Source organism: Aotus nancymaae, unplaced genomic scaffold (assembly GCF_030222135.1).
Source record: "Aotus nancymaae isolate 86718 unplaced genomic scaffold, 86718_ANA_hifiasm-v0.15.2.pri h1tg000059l, whole genome shotgun sequence".
Classification (NCBI taxonomy): domain Eukaryota; kingdom Metazoa; phylum Chordata; class Mammalia; order Primates; family Aotidae; genus Aotus; species Aotus nancymaae.
In genome coordinates, this window is record NW_026988473.1 from 14460735 (window position 1) to 14478299 (window position 17565).

The window sequence follows — 17565 nt, forward strand, 5'->3', positions numbered from 1 at the left end:
CGGTTTGAGTTTGAAGGCGCCCCTCCGCAAGCGTCTGTCACGGGCCAGATTAAAAACTACATTTCCCAAAGGCCCTCGCGGATCCCACCTCCTCCCTCCCTTTCCGATTTTACACCCAGGCCCCGCCCCCAACGCGCCCACCGGCCAATAGCGGCCCCACCTCAAGCGCCCGGCAAAAATAGGACGCGGGCGGGAACGTTTCAGAGGCTGCGGAGGTGGGGCCTGTGGCCAGGGGTTGGTCTTTGGAGTCAGAGAGGCAGATTCGCCGCCTCCAGCGCGGCCGGAGCTAATCCGGTCAAGAGTCAGGGTTTGCGGGGAGAGGTTCTCCACCGGTCAAGAGAAGGCCTTAAGAAAGACGGCATTAATCTCCGTTGCGGCTCCGGCCAGGCCCCATCTTCGGCCTGCTCCTCCAGGAAATGAATCTGCTGCCGAATCTCGAGAGTCCAGTGACTCGGCAGGAGAAGATGGCGACGGTGTGGGATGAGGCCGAGGTGGGCACTGGGCGAGTTGGCGGTCCCAGAACCGGGGCCCGCGGGGAGACGCCTTTGACAGGAGGGAAGGAGGTGGCTGAGGGTCAAGGTCTGGCCAGGTCCCGGGGACGGGGTCGTTTGGAATGTGGGCAGGGGTCCTGACTCTTCATCCTGGTTTTATGGGCGTGCAAACTGAGGCTGTGGGTGGGTTCGGAGAACGCGGGATACTTGTCCTGAGTTCAACTAAATATATAAATAAATAATTTTTTTTACAGCAAGATGGAATTGGGGAGGAGGTGCTCAAGATGTCCACGGAGGAGATCATCCAGCGCACACGGCTGCTGGACAGTGAGATCAAGGTGGGTGCACAGCTCCTGTGCGGGCGATGGAGACCTCACAGGATAAGCCCCGGCTATCCGAGTCGCCTCTCCTACTTCCTTCTCGGCCACCCTGGGGGGAGACATGGGGCTCTGGGCTTCCTCCTTGGAGCAGGAAAAGAGGAAAGAAAACAGCCTTAAAAGGGACAAGAAGACAGGCAGGGGGTGGTGGGAGACCTGGACTGAGATGAGAAGTTATCAGATTGCTTTTCCCAGTGAGAACTGGGAATAATCCTCCAAGAATCCTTCTTTTAGTAAAAGCCTCACTTTACAGATGAGGAAACTGAGGCTCAGAGAGGTTTGTACTGCGGTAAAGCACCCAGTTCTTTTTTTTTTTGTTTGAGACGGAGTCTCACTCTGTCACCAGGCTGGAGTGCAGTGGGCTGATCTAGGCTCACCACAACCTCTGCCTCCCTGTTCAAGCGATTCTCCTGCCTCAGCCTCCCCAGTAGCTAGAATTACAGGCATGCACTACCATGCCCGGCTAAGTTTGTATTTTTAGTAGAGACAGGGTTTCTCCATGTTGGTCAGGGTGGTCTCGAACTGACCTCAGGTGATCCACCTGCCTTGGCCTCCCAAAGTGCTGAGATTACAGGCGTGAGCCACTGCGACCGGCACACCCAGTTCTTACTAAGAGGCAGAACCTAAAACCTGTATTTGCCCGTCTCCGAGGCCTGCTTTTATTGCAGTAAGTACTACCACTGTTTTACCAGGTTGTTTCCGCACTGGCCTCCTGTTTTGACTTCTGCAGGATATGAACACAGTCAGACTCTGCCTTCAGAGAGCCTCAGAGCTGGATGAATGGATGCCAGAGGGTCCCCTGGGCACCTGGGACCTCACCAGTTACAGGGTTCTAGCATAAGCTGTGCCATGGGCTTATATTTGCTCCTCTTCCCCTCCATGCCAGATCATGAAGAGTGAAGTGTTGAGAGTCACCCATGAGCTCCAAGCCATGAAGGACAAGATCAAAGAGAACAGTGAGAAAATCAAAGTGAACAAGACCCTGCCATACCTTGTCTCCAACGTCATCGAGGTGTGTGTGTATGTGGAGGGGAAGAGAGGGAGTCAGCGGGGATTGGGGACAGCCTGGGTTGGGGCTGCTAGGGAAAGAGTGGTTGGAGGTTTTGAGGCTAAACTGCGTGTCGGAGCTACACCTCTGGGGGCACTTCGATGGGGAGATATGGGCCTGCAAAGGCCTTGGAAGTCTCAGTGTCTCCTTTTCTACTGGTTGTGTCTCCTCCAGGGTAGATGTGCCCTGTGCAGAGAAGCAGCACCTACACAGAGATCAATCCCTGGGCTTAGCAGAGGCACCCACCTTTGCTGGGCTCAGGGCTATTGGAGGAGGGAGATGGGGATGGCTAGCCCTGCAGGTATTAGGAACTGTCTTAGGAAGCACTGGGCCTTGGGCAGTTCAAGAGGTTGAGCTTTTTTCCTTCCCAGCTCCTGGATGTTGATCCCAATGACCAAGAGGAGGATGGTGCCAACATTGACCTGGATTCCCAGAGGAAGGGCAAGTGTGCTGTGATCAAAACCTCTACCCGACAGGTGAGTGTGGCTCAGCTATAAGACAGACTGGAAGAGGGTGAGGGGTGGCTGTGGGACAGGACTAGGGAGCCTTCCCTGAGGACACTAACCGAGACTGCCCCTGTAACTTGCCCACAGACATACTTCCTGCCTGTGATTGGGTTGGTGGATGCTGAAAAGCTAAAGCCAGGAGACCTGGTGGTGAGTGGGGCCTGAGCCCAGGCAATGCTTTTCTGGTGACTAGCTGAGCCCCCTCCCCTGCCCCAGGTCACTGTTGGCTCTGAATCTCAGCAGAACAGCTCGGAGAGTCTGGAATCCTGTCTATTTGCTGTTTGATTCTTGTATTGCCCAGTCCTCTGTCTTTCCTTCTGCAGACACCTGTCACCCAGTCAGTTGGGTGGGCCTTGAGCTGGGCCAAATCTAAAGGCCCTGTGCTATGTCTTCAGGGTGTGAACAAAGACTCTTATCTGATCCTGGAGACGCTGCCCACAGAGTACGACTCGCGGGTGAAGGCCATGGAGGTGGATGAGAGGCCCACGGAGCAATACAGTGACATTGGGGGCTTGGACAAGCAGATCCAGGAGGTGAGGGAGGCATGGCAGCAGCCAGCAGCCTCACCAGCCTTTCAGTTTCTCCATGCCATTGATGCAGCTCATCTCCCTAATGTGTCTGTTATCCTCATGGCATCTTAGGAAGGAAGGGGAGGGGGGTGCCATGTGACAGGTGAGGAGACTGGAGCCCAGAGAGTTTAAATGCCTTGCCCAGGATGCCAGAGCCAGGACTAGAGCTCAGGCTCCTGGTTCCTGGCCTAGTGTCTTTTTTCTTTTTTGAGATGGAGTTTCGCTCTTGTTGCCCAAGCTGGAGTGCAATGATGTGATCTTGGCTCACCGCAACCTCTGCCTCCTGGGTTCAAGCGATTTTCCTGCCCTAGCCTCCCGGGTAGTTGGAATTACAGGCGTGCACCACCACACCCAGCTAATTTTGTAATTTTAGTAGAGATTGGGTTTCTCCATGTTTGTCAGGCTGGTCTTGCATTCCTAATCTCAGGTGATCCACCTGCCTCAGCCTCCCAAAGTGCTGGGATTACAGGCATGAGCCACTGTACCCAGCCCCTGGCCTAGTGTCTTTCTGTCATGTACTCCTGTTCCTGGAGAGGCCATAGCCAGACATGGGGAAGGGAGTGGGTATGTCCCTGAGTTAGAGTAGGAGGGATGCAGATTGGGGTTGGAGCCATGAAGGGTTGGGCTGTAGGAGCTCTCAGGGCTTCATCTCCTTACCAGGACTTCTTCCTGGCAGCTAGTGGAGGCCATTGTCTTGCCAATGAACCACAAGGAGAAGTTTGAGAACTTGGGGATCCAACCTCCAAAAGGGGTGCTGATGTATGGGCCCCCAGGGACGGGGAAGACCCTTCTGGCCCGGGCCTGTGCTGCACAGACTAAGGTGAGTGCTTTGGGAGGGATGTGGGGGAGTGCGCAGGAACAGAAATTACCAGATAAGCTCAAAGGGTCTGCCTTTGACCTGATCCTACCACCTTTTCCCTGCCAGGCCACCTTCCTAAAGCTGGCTGGCCCACAGCTGGTACAGATGTTCATTGGAGATGGTGCCAAGCTAGTCCGGGATGCCTTCGCCCTGGCCAAGGAGAAAGCGCCATCTATCATCTTTATTGATGAGCTGGATGCCATCGGCACCAAGCGGTAAGGAAGGGGCAGGCGTCCCCAGTGATCTCTGTGGCAGTGGGAGGAAGGGAGGCCGACTCTCAGTTGTGCTAAATTCTGGTTCTTTCCCACCCTGTACCCCTTCCTGCCCCTGGACAGTGGCTCTGCTCTTCAACTCTTGTGGTTCAGATTCCTAACTCCTCATCACCGGCCTCCCTGTTTCCCCAGCCATTCATTCTCACAGCTGCCAGCATGTTCCTTTCAAAACAGGAATCTGGGTGGTGGCTCATGCCTGTAATCCCACCATTTTGGGAGGCCAAGATGGGAGGATCACTTGAGCCCAGGAGTTTGAGACCAGCTTGGGCAACATAGGGAGACCCTGTCTTCATAAAAAATAAAAATATTAGTCAGGCATGGTGGTGCACACCTGTAATCCCAACTACTCAGGAGGCTGAGGTGTGAGGATTGCTTGAGGCTGGAAGGTTATAGCTGCCAATGTGATGGCACCACTCCACTCCAACTTGAGTGACAAAGTGAAATCCTGTCTCAAAAAAAGAAGGAAGGAATGCCTATAATCCCAGCACTCTGGGAGGCTGAGGCAGCCAGATCACTTGAGGCCAGGAGTTCAAGACCAGCCTGGCCAACATGGCAAAACCTCGTCTCTACTAAAAATACAAAAAAATTAGCCAGGAGTGGTGGTGTGCACCTATAGTCCCAGCTGCCCAGGACGCTGAGGCATGAGAATTGCTTGAACCTGGGATGCAGAACTGGCAGTGAACTGCGTTCCAGCCTGGTGACAAAGTGAGACTCCATCTCAAAAAAAGAAAAAAAAGCCACAGCAGGAATCTGGCCACCTTGCTCGCATGAACCCACAGTAGTCCCCGACAAACCGATCCCGTTAAAAACCCTTTCTGGCTTGGTATGGTGGCTCACACCTGTAATCCCAGCACTTTGGGAGGCTGAAGTGGGTGGATCACTTGTCAGGAGTTCAAGGCCAGCCTGGCCAACATGATGAAATCCCGTCTCTACTAAAAAAAACAAAAATTAGCCAGGCGTGGTAGCGTATGCCTGTAGTCCCAGCTACTGGGGAGGCTAAGGCAGGAGAATCACTTGAACCCTAGAGGTAGAGGTTGCAGTGAGCCGAGATTGTGCCACTGCACTCCAGCCTGGGTGACAGAGTAAGACTCTGTCTAAAAAAAAAAAAAAAACCCTTCCTGGGATAAATGCTGGACTTGATGTGGCCTGCAGGGCTCAATGTGCCATTACCCTTTTGCGCCTTCAGCCTCATCTTGTGCCTGTCTCCCGCCTCCCCTGCTCTGGACTCCTGCCAAGGTGTCCCCTGCACTTCAAGCCCGCCGTGGCTCTTGCCCTTTCTTCCACTGGTCGGCTGCCCGGCCAGTGTTCTTTCAACCTTCAGATCTCGGCCTCAGGGACACTCCTTGGGGATGCCTGCCTGGGCTCTCCCGTACAATACCGTCCAAGCCTGGGCCAGATCCCTGTATTTCTAAGCTTTAGCTCAGTTTGCAACCGCACATTCATCAGAGTAACAGCCCAAGCAGTGGCTGGTTTTGCTGGGTTTTTTTGTTTTTGTTTTTGAGACAGTTTTGCCCTTATCGCCCAGGCTGGAGTACAATGGCGCAATCTTGGCTCACCACAACCTCCGCCTCCCGGGTTCAAGCGATTCTCGTGCTTCAGCCTTCTGTGTAGCTGGGATTACAGGCATGTGCCACCATGTCCAACTAATTTTGTATTATTAGAGAGACAGGGTTTCTCCATGTTGATCAGGCGGGTCTGTACTCCCGACCTCAGGTGACCTGCCCGCCTCGGCCTCCCAAAGTGCTGGGATTACAGGCATGAGCCACCTTGCCCAGCCTGGGTTTTGTTTTTTGTTTTTGTTTTATTTTGAGATGAAGTAAGTCTTGCTCTGTCATCCAGCCTAGGCTGGAGTGCAGTGGCGTGATCTCGGCTCACTGCAACCTCCACCTCCTGGATTCAATCAATTCTCAAGTAGCTGGGATTACAGGCGTCTGCCACCACGCCCAGCTAACTTTTATATTTTTAGTAGAGATGGGGTTTCACCATGTTGGCCAAGCTGGTCTTGAACTCCTGACCTCAGGTGATCTGCCCACCTCAGCCTCCCCAAAGTGCTGGAATTAGAGCATGAGCCACCGTGCCCAGCCTTGCTCACTGTTTTATCCTCAGCCCAGCACCTGATCCTAGGAGTCTCTTTAGCTCAATGTGGTCAACAATTAATGACACCTTTTATGTGCCAGTCCCCGGGCTGGGGGCTCCAAGTTGAGTGAGCCATTTCCCAGCCCTGGATGAGTTAGGTGAGGCTTCCAGGGGGTAAAGCAGGGGAGGGCTCTGCCCAAGCTGTGCCCTCACCAGTGTCTCGGGCTTCCTGTGCCCTAGTTTTGACAGCGAGAAGGCTGGGGACCGGGAGGTGCAGAGGACGATGCTGGAGCTTCTGAACCAGCTGGATGGCTTCCAGCCCAACACCCAAGTTAAGGTGAGTATTAGCACTCCCAGGTGAAGAAGAGGCTCAGTAGTCAGGAGCTGCCAGGCCCCCAGCTCGAGAGTCGTGAAGCTAGAATGAGAATTGGGATCTATCTTGAACATCCCATATGTCTCACCCACTCCCCAGGCTGCCTCTCTGCCTGTTTTGACTGTGTCTGCCCATCTGTGAACACCTTTCTTTTTTCAAGTTGTGGTTTCTCCCCTTCCTCAGGTAATTGCAGCCACGAACAGGGTGGACATCCTGGACCCCGCCCTGCTCCGCTCAGGTCGCCTGGACCGCAAGATCGAGTTCCCAATGCCCAATGAAGAGGCCCGGGCCAGAATCATGCAGATCCATTCCCGAAAGATGAATGTCAGGTGAGCAGGGGCACGGGCGAGGCGCAGAGACCTGCACAGGCACAGGAGGGTGTCTCTGTGCTGAGCTTCCCCAGCTTCCACGACCACCACCTCCCTGGCCCCAGGCGCACATGGCACCGATCCACGTGCCAGCCTGTTTCTCCCCAGTTGCCTGATGCAGTGTCTTGCCAGGGCCCAGGTTGTAATCCTGGGTGCTCTGCTCCTTAGACTGCACCCCTCATATGAAGGCACAGAGGCTGGAGACGCTCAGTTTCCCTGCTTCACACCTCAGCACATGAGCACAGACCAGGCATGGCCAGGGCCAGGTGGACCTGAGTTCAAATCTGTATGACTCTCAGCAGGTGGCATACCCTCTCTCAGCCCCACTTTTCTTACTTGGGTCTTGGAGATGACAGCACCAATTTCATAGGGCTGTGGTAAGGATTAGATGTGACTGACAAGCACAGGATGAGGACAGCAGGGCCTGCTCAGCTGGGGGAGAATAGATACCATCTTTTGTCGCCACATCCCCCTGCTCCCCTGCCTTGTGCCGAGTCAGTCCCTGGAGTCTCAGATGCAGATTTCTAGAAGGCCAGAGCTCAAGAGACCCTAGAAATAACCTGGTATAACCTGCATTAACTTGCCCCCTTCGTCCCCTACATCTGATACTGAGAAAACAAGGCGCAGTGGGTAAGGGACTTGCCGCCAGTCATAGGGCGACTTGACTTTGTTGCTTGATGGGGCCGGGGGGACATTTGCCCCCTTTGCCTGCTCCCCATAAACCACTGAGCCTGCAGTATCTGTCCTCTTCCCAGTCCTGACGTGAACTACGAGGAGCTGGCCCGCTGCACGGATGACTTCAACGGGGCCCAGTGCAAGGCTGTGTGTGTGGAGGCGGTGAGTGGTCAGGTGGGGGATGCGTCACTTCATGCCTTCTTGCCCCCTCCCTGGACAGGGAGTGGGTATTTGGCTGGTGGAGACTGCTGGGGGAAGAGGCCCAGGCCTCAGGGAGCCAGGGTAGGCATTTGGGGAGGCCCCTAGACTCTGTCTGTCCCGGCTGCAGGGCATGATCGCACTGCGCAGGGGTGCCACGGAGCTCACCCACGAGGACTACATGGAAGGCATCCTGGAGGTGCAGGCCAAGAAGAAAGCCAACCTGCAGTACTACGCCTAGGGTGCACAGGCCTACCCCGGGCTCACAGCTGGAATGCGCAATAAAAGATGGTTTCAGGTCCCTGCCGCTGCTTGTCTGCCTTCCCTGGGCCCTGGGTGGAGGAGTGGGGGCATGTGCAGGAGGCCGCTTCCCCAGGTGCTGCAGGCTGGTAACCCTGCAACAGCCGTGGGCCCACACCACTGGTCAGGGTGAGGCCTTTTGGGGCTGTGCGTGGTGCTGCAGCTGCTGCCTGGGCCTTCAAGCCCCACAGAGCCGTCTCCGCGTGTACCACTCCGCTCTGAGCTCTCAGAAGCTCATGTCCCCACAGTTCCTGCACAGAGGACTTGGATAGATGCCTTTTCCCTTTCGGCATTTTGGTGTCTGGCACTTGTCCTTACCTTCTGGTAAAGCCAGGCTTGGGTTTAGGCCTTCGGCCCCCTCCCTTGATTCCTGGCCCTTGGGCCCCTCCTTTCTCCAGATGCCCCCTTAGCTCTTTCTCTCCCTGTCCTTTGGCCAAAAACTGCCTGAACAGGATCCACTTGGAGCTCCTCTAGGACTGATCTGTCACACTGTGCCCCCTCCCCAATTTTGCCGTCTCTTCACCCCATAAAGCATTTGTTGACAGCTGGCCCCACATGCTGCCACAAATTCTTTATGGGGCTTTCCTGTGCCCTTCCAACCTTCCAGCCCCCAACCTCATGCCCAGCTAGGGTGGTTGCCATTCACTGAGGGTGCACTCTGGGCTGCGTGCCACACAGGTCCTCACACATAGTTTTATCTGGTTATCAGGATAAACACCAGGAGGGTATCCTCATCTTACAGATTCATGTAAGCAACTGGGCCATGATCATACAGCTGTTAGGTGGCCCAGCTGGGAGTCAGGCCCAGGGCAGCGAATGAATCCAGTCTCCTTTCCACGAGGCCATCTCCTAGTGGCTTTGGTGGCCTCCTGACCAGCCTTTGAAATGGTAGCCCATCAGAGCTGTGTCAGCTCCCTCTTGCCCACTGGCAAAAGCCCCTGTCCACCTCTTCCCTCCTTTTCCCCTTCTTTTCACCCCCCAAATGCACCTAAGCACAGCAGGCTATTGACTGGCCTCCGCCTGCAGGGCCAGCTCCTTCCTGGCTCTGACGCCCTCCCTGCTAGTCTTGCTTTCCCTGGGTGCCCCTGCCTGGCTTCCCTCTGACTCCCTGGCCCCTGCCTCAGGAGTCCAGCAGCATGGCCCCCGAAGTGCTTCTGGTTCTGTCCCCTGCCCTGGACTCAGCTGCCCGTCCTGCATTCCTGTTCCCTCTTCTAACCAGATAGGCATTTGCTCCTGACCATGACACCCATGTTCCCCACAGGCACCACCCTCACCTGCTTTGGCTTCCTCAGCTCTAAAATGGGGCCTCTGGCCTCTCCCAGTGGGCTGTGATGCTCGCACACAGCTAGCAGCCCCAAGCACCTGTGGAGGTGAGGGGGTGGCTGGTGGGGACAGCCATGGTTCATTCCTTGGATCTGAGGCCAGGAGTCATTGGGTCCTTGAGACACTTACTTATCTTATGGGATGTGTTACAGCTAGGCAACAGAGTGAGACAGACTACGTCTCAAAAATAAAAATAAGGACAGCGTCCTGGAGTTGGTGGTGGTAAGGGGCTAAAATGGCATAGGGCCAGGATCCTATAGGTGCTCAGTCACTATTGGGGCAAAAAGTTAACAAGCCAGGAAGACATGCTGCAGGGGTGACAGTTCAGAGACAAGGGCCTGGCTGTGGCTGTGAGGAAGGCCCTGCCTGGCCATGGAAGGCTGTGCAGAACTGAGGCAGAACCCACACAATAAATGTGGAGATATATTTATTTGTATCTTATCTATAGAACAAATATTTACAGATACAAACGGAATCACAGCAAAGTTGCTATAAAGCCATCCAGACCTCTCGATGGCCACTTCTGAAAACATCCACGGTCAAGGGCAGGGCCAGGCCTGGCTGTGGAGTGGGCCAGCTGAGTACCTGGGCGTCAGCCAAGGGAAATGGCTGGGGATTATGGCTTCAGCACTCTCCCAGAGCACATTCCTAAGCGCTGACAATGTGCGGAGCCCTCACTGCCCCCACCTACCCCAACCCCAGTGGAGAAGGAAAGGGGCCTGAGCTGGGGAGGGCAGCCCAGGCTCGCTCTGTGCCTGCTCCAAGAGTCCCTGGCCCCTGTGCTGGCAGGAGTGTCCCTGAGCTGGACCGGGAGGCCTCTCTGGCCTGGGGCTGCTCCCTGCCTGGCAGTCTGCTGTTTGGCAGCTGGAGGTGGCAAGAGCTGCTGGTGCTGCCAGGGCTCATTCTTCGCCAGGAATGAGCTCCCAGGGTGGGCAGCCCTGAGGAAAGGGTCTTGGGAAGCGGCTTCCAGCCCACTACTAGGAGCTGGGGACTGTCAGTGCTGAGTAGGGTTGGGGGTACGGGAGCACCTGCCTCTCCTTTCTTTGGCTTAGAGGTGGGGAAGGAAGGGCCAGGAAAGGGGAACAAAGCTGCCCCAGCCTTGGCCCCTAGGCACCTGGCTGCGTGTGCAGAGGGGCAGTGGAAGGCAGGCCAGGTCTGGAGTTCCCTGCACCTGGGGATCCTGGGGCTGCTCTTGCTCCTGGGGTCCCGACAGGGTGAGGACCCTCACTGCTCACTCCGGGAGGTGCAAGATGACAGGGTGGCAAGGAGAGGTGACCGCAGCATGGCTGGGAGCGGGCGCTACACTGGGCCCTGGGCCCGGCACAGGGATCACAGTGTCGGTCTCGCACACGCCTCTGGCCACATGTGTACACCACACACATCCACGCACACCTCCCTCCTGTTGGGTGGGAGGCTCATTCTCTCTCGCAGGCACTCGCCCTCTCTGCGTCTCATATATGCGGTCACAGAGTGAATCCGAGCGTCTTATTGCTGCAGGGGGGCAGGGGCGTCAGGGATGGTTAATCCACGAAGAGCGAAAATAGCACCATCACCATGATGCCCGCGCAGAGCAGAAGCAGCTGCTGCAGGGAGCGCCTGTGGGGAGGGAATGGGGCTCACGGTGGAGGCATGGAGAGGGGGAGGGGGCAGTGGCCAGGAGCCCCTCCCTCCTGGGCCCCTAAGGGCCCTGTGAATGGCAGTCGTCTTCCTCCAAGAAGTCACTCACCACGGGTCCTCTTCCTCCAAGAGGTCAGGCAGCACATTCACCAAGGCAATGTAGAGAAAGCCACCAGAGGTGAAGGGCAGGACCCAGGCCGCCGTCTCCTCTGCAGCAGAGAAGAACACCCAGCTGGGCACCCGGGGCACCATGTGTGCTCCCCACCTCCCAGGCCTAGGGACCAGCAGTGAGGCAGCCACACTCTGGCTGGCGCAACTCTGCTGACACCACCTGCTACCACCACCCACCATGCCCGTACCTACTCCCTTGGGGGACTGGGTACAGATGGCGAAGCCGGCGCCCAGCAAGCCCCCCAGTGCCGTCGAGAGTTGCAGCTTGGCTGCGCTCCATCGGTCAAAGCCAGCCCGGAGCAGGATGGCAAAGTCGCCCACCTGAAGGGAGGTCTGGATGTTCACCCTGCGCCCCAGTGGGGCCCGATGCCCTGAGTGCTCAAGCACGATACATACTGAGCCCCCTGCCCTTCCCTAGCCTGCCCCTGGGATCCCCATCCCAAGTATGGCAGAGATGGCAGCTGCAGGCTGCTGGGGTGAGGAGCTCTGGCCCACACAGCCCAGCCCCAGCGTGCCATGCTGGGCAGGCCCACCCCACCAGCCTCCCAAGCTTCACACCCATGCTGACCCTGGGGGCCTGGCCCCTGGAGGGTGCCCTGCAAGTGCTCACCTCGTGGGGGATCTCATGCAGGAGGATGGCCATGGTTGTCAGGAGCCCAATCTGCAGGGAGGGGAGCCGTGGCTGCAGGGTCTGTGTTGAGGGCTGGGCACCCCACTCGCCCACTCATTCCACAGAGGTTTACTCTGCTCTGAGCTGGCTCTGGGTGGGCACTGTGTTGGCCACTGGAAATATAGCAGTGACTAAAGGGGACAAGGAACCTACCCTAACGAAACCACTGGTCTAGAGGGAGAGACAGGACACTCACGCTCACAGGCGCTGGGAAGGGAAGGATGGACAGGGTGCCGGTGGAGCAGGCCCAGGGACCAAATTGAGATGAGGAGGTCAGCAAAAGCCTTGTGGAGGAGTCCATGTAAGTTGAGGCCCAAAGGATGAGTCATCAGCCACTCAAAGCGTGGGTGGGAGAACATTCCAGGCAAGGGGAACAGTGTGAGGTGGGAAAGAGCTTGGCCAGCTGCAGAGCAGGCTGCCCCTGGGCCAGAGGCCAGAGGCCAGAGGGAGACAGAAGCATCTAGGAGCAGGCAGGGGCCATGCCTAGCAGCTTGATAGAGGTACCCAACAAGGAGTGCTGGGAACAGGAACAGACCAGGGGCTCAGGATCAAAGAACGGCAGCATCCAGGACAGCAGCAGGGAGGATGGGACGAGGGTCTTAGATGAGAGCGCTAGCAATGGAGGGGCAAGAAGCAAAGACTCTAGACACAGGCGGAGTCCACATGGGTGCCACCAGAATTGCCAGAGCCCCACTAGCCCCAAGCCCAACTCACCTTCTTGCTCACAAGGAAGCTGGCGGCCACAGCCAGCCCATGGGTGAAGTTGTCAATGGTGTTGGCCAGCAGGTTGAGGTAGCCGCTGACCTGGGAGGGAGGGAAGGCAGGAGGCAGGGCTGAGCAGGGCTGCCACTCAGGGCTGTGGCTGCAGGGGTGCTGAGCGGGCCACTCACTTTGATACTCCGGACCACAGCACCGAGGCCGGGCTCTGCAGTCGGTTGGGCCAGACAGTGGCCTCCATTGAGCGCGGCAGCAGCAGCAGTGGGGTCTTTGCTGGGGGCCTAGGGCCAGGAGGAGGAGGGAGAGGTGATGTTAGATGCCCCCCACTCAGCCAGGGCAGACAGAAGGGAGAGAGAGATAGAGACAGAGAGACAGGGGGCCAGGCACGGTGGCTCATGCCTATAATCCCAGCACTTTGGGAGGCTGAGGCAGGCGAATCATGAGGTCAGGAGTTTCAGACCAGCCTGGCCAACATGGTGAAACCCTGTCTCTACTAAAAATACAAAAGATTAGCTGGGCGTAGTGGCGGGCGCCTGTAATTCCAGCTACTCGGGGGGCTGAGGCAGAAGAATCGCTTGAGCCTGGGAGGCGGAGGTTGCAGTGAGCTGAGATCACACCACTGCACTCCAGCCCTAGCAAGAGAGTGAGACTCTGTCTCAAAATAATAATAATTGGGAGGCCGAGGCAGATGGATTACAAGATCAAGAGATTGAGACCATCCTGCCTGTACTAAAAATACAAAAATTAGCTGGGCGCAGTTGCACACGCCTGTATTCCCAGCTACTCAGGAGGCTGAGGCAGAAGAATTGCTTGAACCCAGGAGGCAGAGGTTGCAGTGAGCTGAGATCGTGCCACTGCACTCCAGCCTGGTGACAGAACAAGACTCTGTCTCAAAAAAAAAAAACAAAAAAGAGAGAGAGGGAGCCCCTCTTTTTTCTAGCTAGAATTCTCTGCTACTCCATTAGCCGGGTATCCCCAAACTCAAAAAACCCTCCTCAACTGCTGTCACCATCAGGCTACCAGAACAAGCCACATCAGGGGCTAATGCTGTCACTCCCAAAGAAGGTGGCCTAGCCTCCGGTAGCTCCCAGGAGAGGGCCAGAAGACCCCTCTTTTCAGGGCTCAACTCAGACCCTGGGCCTCCAGGCCCCAGGCACCACCACAGCACAGAGGCTGACATATCCAGGCCCGGGGGTGTGGGGCTTACCTGGCTGGTCCCCTCCTCCTTGCTGTCCAGGAACATCTTCTCCAACGCCAGGAAGGTCAGGATGCCAGCAATGACCCACAGCCCCAGCTGCTGCTGCTGCTGCAGGCTCTGCCCCTCACCATCTGCAGGGGGCAGCAATGCCAGGCCAGGCCAAGCCAGGGCCATAGGAGGGGGTCATTTGTAATGGGATCTGTCCAGGGCACCAGGGCAGTGACAAGGGTGGGTTGGACAGCAGTCCTGGGCACAGGACTTCCACTGGGGCCAGGGCCCTGAGACTAGGATGATGACCCCCCTACTCCCAGGCAAGTTCCTGTCAGATGCCCAGAATCCCTCTCCTGGCCATCCCTGGGCATGGGCACCAGGCCCCCATTCCTGCCGCCGTCTTGCCCCTGGCCTGTGGCCTCACTCACCAGGGCCAGTGCTGCATGTGTAGGCCCAGGCTTCAGGCAGCAGGTGCAGAAACACATTGCCCAAGAGTCCCCCCAGGGCGAAGCTGAGCAGCTGCTTCAGGCGCCAGGCCCCAGCTACAAGGCAGAGATGTGGGGTCTGGGGGACCAACCTGGAAGTCCTGGCTTAACCTCCATCCCACCCCACTCACTGGGTTCCTTCTGGGCCTGCAGAAGGCTAGATATGGGTGGCTGCTCTTCCTGGGTCCCTACCTCACAGCAGAAACACCACACCCTGCCATATGCCCATCAGGATACCACCATGTCATGGTGAAAAGCTGACACGCCCCAGCTCCCAACCCACCAGCTCGTGACCTTGGCAGATGACTTTGGAGACTCAGTTTCTCCATCTGTAAGTTGGGTCTTATGGGAATTATTATTCTGTTTTATTTTGTTTCGAGACAGTCTCGCTCTGTTGCCCAGTGGTTGGAGTACAGTGGTGCAATCTTGGCTCACTGCAACCTCTGTCTCCCAGGTTCAAGGGATTCTCCTGCCTCAGCATCCTGAGTATCTGGGATTACAGGTGCATGCCACCACACCTGGCTAATTTTTTATTTTTGGTAGAGACTGGGTTTCACCATGTTGGCCAGGCTGGTCTCGAACTCCTGACCTCAGGTGATCCACCCGCCTTGGCCTCCAAAAGTGTTGGGATTACAGGCGTGAGCCACCGCACCTGGCCTCTTATGGGAATTAAATGACAAAATATAAAGTGAGTGCTCATTAAGTGGGAATTTCTCTCAGCCGCTATCACTATCAGAAAAGTGGCAGAGATTTGGGGACTTGGAGCATCCAGAGTTGAAGTCACCTGCCTGAAAGCCATGTCCAACCCTCTGGTTTGATAGAGAAGCTGAGGCCTAGAGGACAGAAGCAGCTGGATTTGGGGTGGGATCCCAGGGGAAACTGCCTCTGCCTGTGCTTCTCCACTTGTAAAACGGAACTAATAATCCACATGCTCCGCGCACTGACCTCGCAGGGCTGCTCTAAGGGGTGAGCACAGGCCCGACTGTGGCCCCTAGGAGGGCTCTGTTCACAGCGGTGGTGCCAGCCCTCAGCCCAGTGCCTGGCACAGAGCTGCTGGGTCACCATCTGGTAAGTGAATGGTTCCTGAGCCTAGCAGGCAGCACAAGCCTCTGGGGTGCTCGTTTCTAACAGATTCACAGGACCCTGGTCCAACCCTCTTGGGTGGGGGTTAGGCACATGATTCTTAGCAGCTCCCCCGAGCTCTCCTGTGTGTTTAGTTACAACATGTTATTTGTAAACGGGCAGTACCTGCACGTGGTATGAAAGGGTAGTAGGGGCAAAGCTCCCACCCATGGCCACATCCCTATCTCCTGGAGCCCCTCCCCAGGTAGAGGCAGGCTCTGCTACCAGGTGCTTGTAGCTCCTGGGGAAGGCTAAGCCAGCCACCTCTGGCTAGATAACTCCTGGCAAGACCAAGGGAAGAAGTTCTCTTCTATCCTCTCCTTCCATCTCAGACACTCTGTGACCCGGGGTCTCCTAAGAAGAGCAGTAGCGTGCTTTCCACACCACTGGCCAACCCTGGGGGCCATTGGAGGGTCACTCACCTTCTGAGCGCAGCATGGTCCCCATCTCCAGGGGAATGACAAGCAATGGGAAGACCCCACTGAGCCCCACCATGAGGGAACCCAGGAGGGAGCAGATCCACGTGTCCAGCCGCTCTCCGCTCAGCAGGGCCCCCCAGGACTCACTTTCCTTGTTGTCCAGGCGACAGGCTGTCGCAGTCCCCCGGCTCTGGAGGGCCGGCTGGGAACCCCCAGCCCTTCCCAGGAGTTCCACCACAAGGGCGGTGAGGAAGAGGAGCCTTGGGCCCGCCATGCCACAGCCAGGGCAGGGACATCCAGGCATGCCACGTACTGAAAAACAGAAAGGCCACCTACGTGAGCTGCCAGCCTTGGCCGCACACCTGCTTAGGAAACGTGGCGCCTCCCTCCTCCCCCAAGGGACCCTGGCATCCACCCTCCTGCTGCCCTTGCCAGGGCGTCTGAGCTGGGTGCACAGCAGTGGGGCCCTGCACCTCCACGCCCCACTCCCGAGCACCACACATTTTTTCCTTCTGAGCAGCTCCAGACTGTGTCAGCACCTCCGCCTGAGGCTAAACTTTCCCTAATGACAGGGTGAGGCGCTGGCTGGCCCTCCTCAGCCACCGGTGGCCCAACCCAGCTGGGTGTCTCTGGCTGCCAGGGAAGGCTCTGCAGCAGGCGACACCCCAGGGACTGAGGCACCCAGTCTAAGGAAGGGGATGGGGGGGATTCAGAGAGATACATGTGGGGAAACTGAGCAGCTGAGCCAGGGAAAAACCAGGAAACCAATGTCCCTGGGGCACCGAGGGGACAGGAGGTGGGGCTAATGAGAAAGGAGCCTTTAGCAAGGGGATGCCTCGCAGAGCGCAGGCTTTAGAGCCCCAGTGGTGAACTCTGCGCTGCACTTTCAGCTGTCTGACTCTAGGCAAATCTCTGCATCCCCCTCTCTGAGCCTCAGTACCCTCCTGTGCAGGACAGGGATCAATATCACATCCCTCAGCTGTGAGGACGAGATGAGCCTGAAAGTGCAGGTGGATGTGCCCAGCATGAGGAGCCTGTGCCAGGGGAGGCCTCTGGAGCTCCCTACAGCAGGAATGTGCCCAGCCGGCCGATCACAGGATGTGGACGTGAGTCAACCAAGCGAGAAGTTCCATCTGGAAACTCGGGCACGAGGTTTAAATGCGGTCTGCCCTGCCTCAGGCTGGCTGTGACCTTGAGCTGGTGATGTCCCTGCCTCAGTTTCCTCATCTCCTGATGGAGATGGGAGGGGAAGAAAGCGGCTGCCTCTGGGTGGTGGTAGAGATGCCCATGTCTAGGACCTCCAGGCCGTAACTATTCAGGTACCCTGATGAAGCCAGCGGGGCTCCACTGGGGACCACAGGCAAGACTGGGCCAGGTCGAGGCGGTCATGCAGAGTTGAAGGGACCACAGGCTAGGGAGAGGGAATACACGGAGAGTCTGAGGGGAAAGGGAAAGAAGAGAGGGAAAGGAGAGAGTGACAGAGCCAGAGAGAGGCAGGTGGGACGCGGAGGGGACAGCGAGGGAGGGATGGGGCGCGGAGCGCGGGGCAACGGGGGAGAGGAGGCCAAGGAGGGCGAGTCTGACTCCCGGGCCCTGGGAGCCAGCCCAGATCTTATGAGGACCAGTCGGGTGGGGCAAGGGATCGGCCGGGTCCGTCCCGCCCGGGGCGCGAGCCCCAAGGGTCCGGCGGGCACTCACCGTGCGGCGGCGGCGGCGGCGGCGGCGCTCCGGGCGGCCCCG

The 17565-nt window shown here is 57.2% G+C and overlaps 2 protein-coding genes across 2 annotated transcripts; one reads left to right on the forward strand and one right to left on the reverse strand.

The window, feature by feature from the left end:
* The first annotated feature begins 258 nt into the window (after positions 1–258).
* PSMC3 (proteasome 26S subunit, ATPase 3) lies at positions 259–8113 on the forward strand. Its single transcript, XM_012452550.3, has 12 exons — positions 259–491; positions 746–829; positions 1755–1880; positions 2288–2392; positions 2510–2572; positions 2818–2955; positions 3668–3811; positions 3917–4065; positions 6439–6535; positions 6755–6900; positions 7695–7776; positions 7943–8113. The coding sequence occupies exons 1-12, from the start codon at positions 417–419 to the stop codon at positions 8051–8053; spliced, it is 1320 nt and encodes a 439-aa protein (XP_012307973.1). The 5' UTR covers positions 259–416; the 3' UTR covers positions 8054–8113.
* A 1736-nt stretch (positions 8114–9849) lies between these two features.
* SLC39A13 (solute carrier family 39 member 13) lies at positions 9850–17262 on the reverse strand. Its single transcript, XM_012452548.3, has 10 exons — positions 16766–17262; positions 15829–16137; positions 14228–14341; positions 13818–13939; positions 12784–12891; positions 12608–12697; positions 11834–11884; positions 11412–11544; positions 11162–11261; positions 9850–11031 (listed from the first exon to the last, which is right to left on the reverse strand). Exons 2-10 carry the CDS (start codon positions 16127–16129, stop codon positions 10956–10958), a joined length of 1095 nt encoding a protein of 364 aa, XP_012307971.2. The 5' UTR covers positions 16130–16137; positions 16766–17262; the 3' UTR covers positions 9850–10955.
* Between the last annotated feature and the right edge of the window lie 303 nt (positions 17263–17565).

Excerpts from the sequence above, each read along its gene's own strand:
- PSMC3 (XM_012452550.3), top strand. The coding sequence starts at position 417 with ATGAATCTGCTGCCGAATCTCGAGAGTCCAGTGACTCGGCAGGAGAAG. Across the intron at positions 492-745 it reads CGGTGTGGGATGAGGCCGAG|CAAGATGGAATTGGGGAGGA; the intron begins GTGGGCACTGGG and ends TTTTTTTTACAG. Across the intron at positions 2,956-3,667 it reads TGGACAAGCAGATCCAGGAG|CTAGTGGAGGCCATTGTCTT; the intron begins GTGAGGGAGGCA and ends TCTTCCTGGCAG.
- SLC39A13 (XM_012452548.3), bottom strand. The coding sequence starts at position 16,129 with ATGCCTGGATGTCCCTGCCCTGGCTGTGGCATGGCGGGCCCAAGGCTC. Across the intron at positions 11,885-12,607 it reads GCTTCCTTGTGAGCAAGAAG|ATTGGGCTCCTGACAACCAT; the intron begins GTGAGTTGGGCT and ends CCCTCCCTGCAG. Across the intron at positions 11,262-11,411 it reads CCAGTCCCCCAAGGGAGTAG|AGGAGACGGCGGCCTGGGTC; the intron begins GTACGGGCATGG and ends TCTCTGCTGCAG.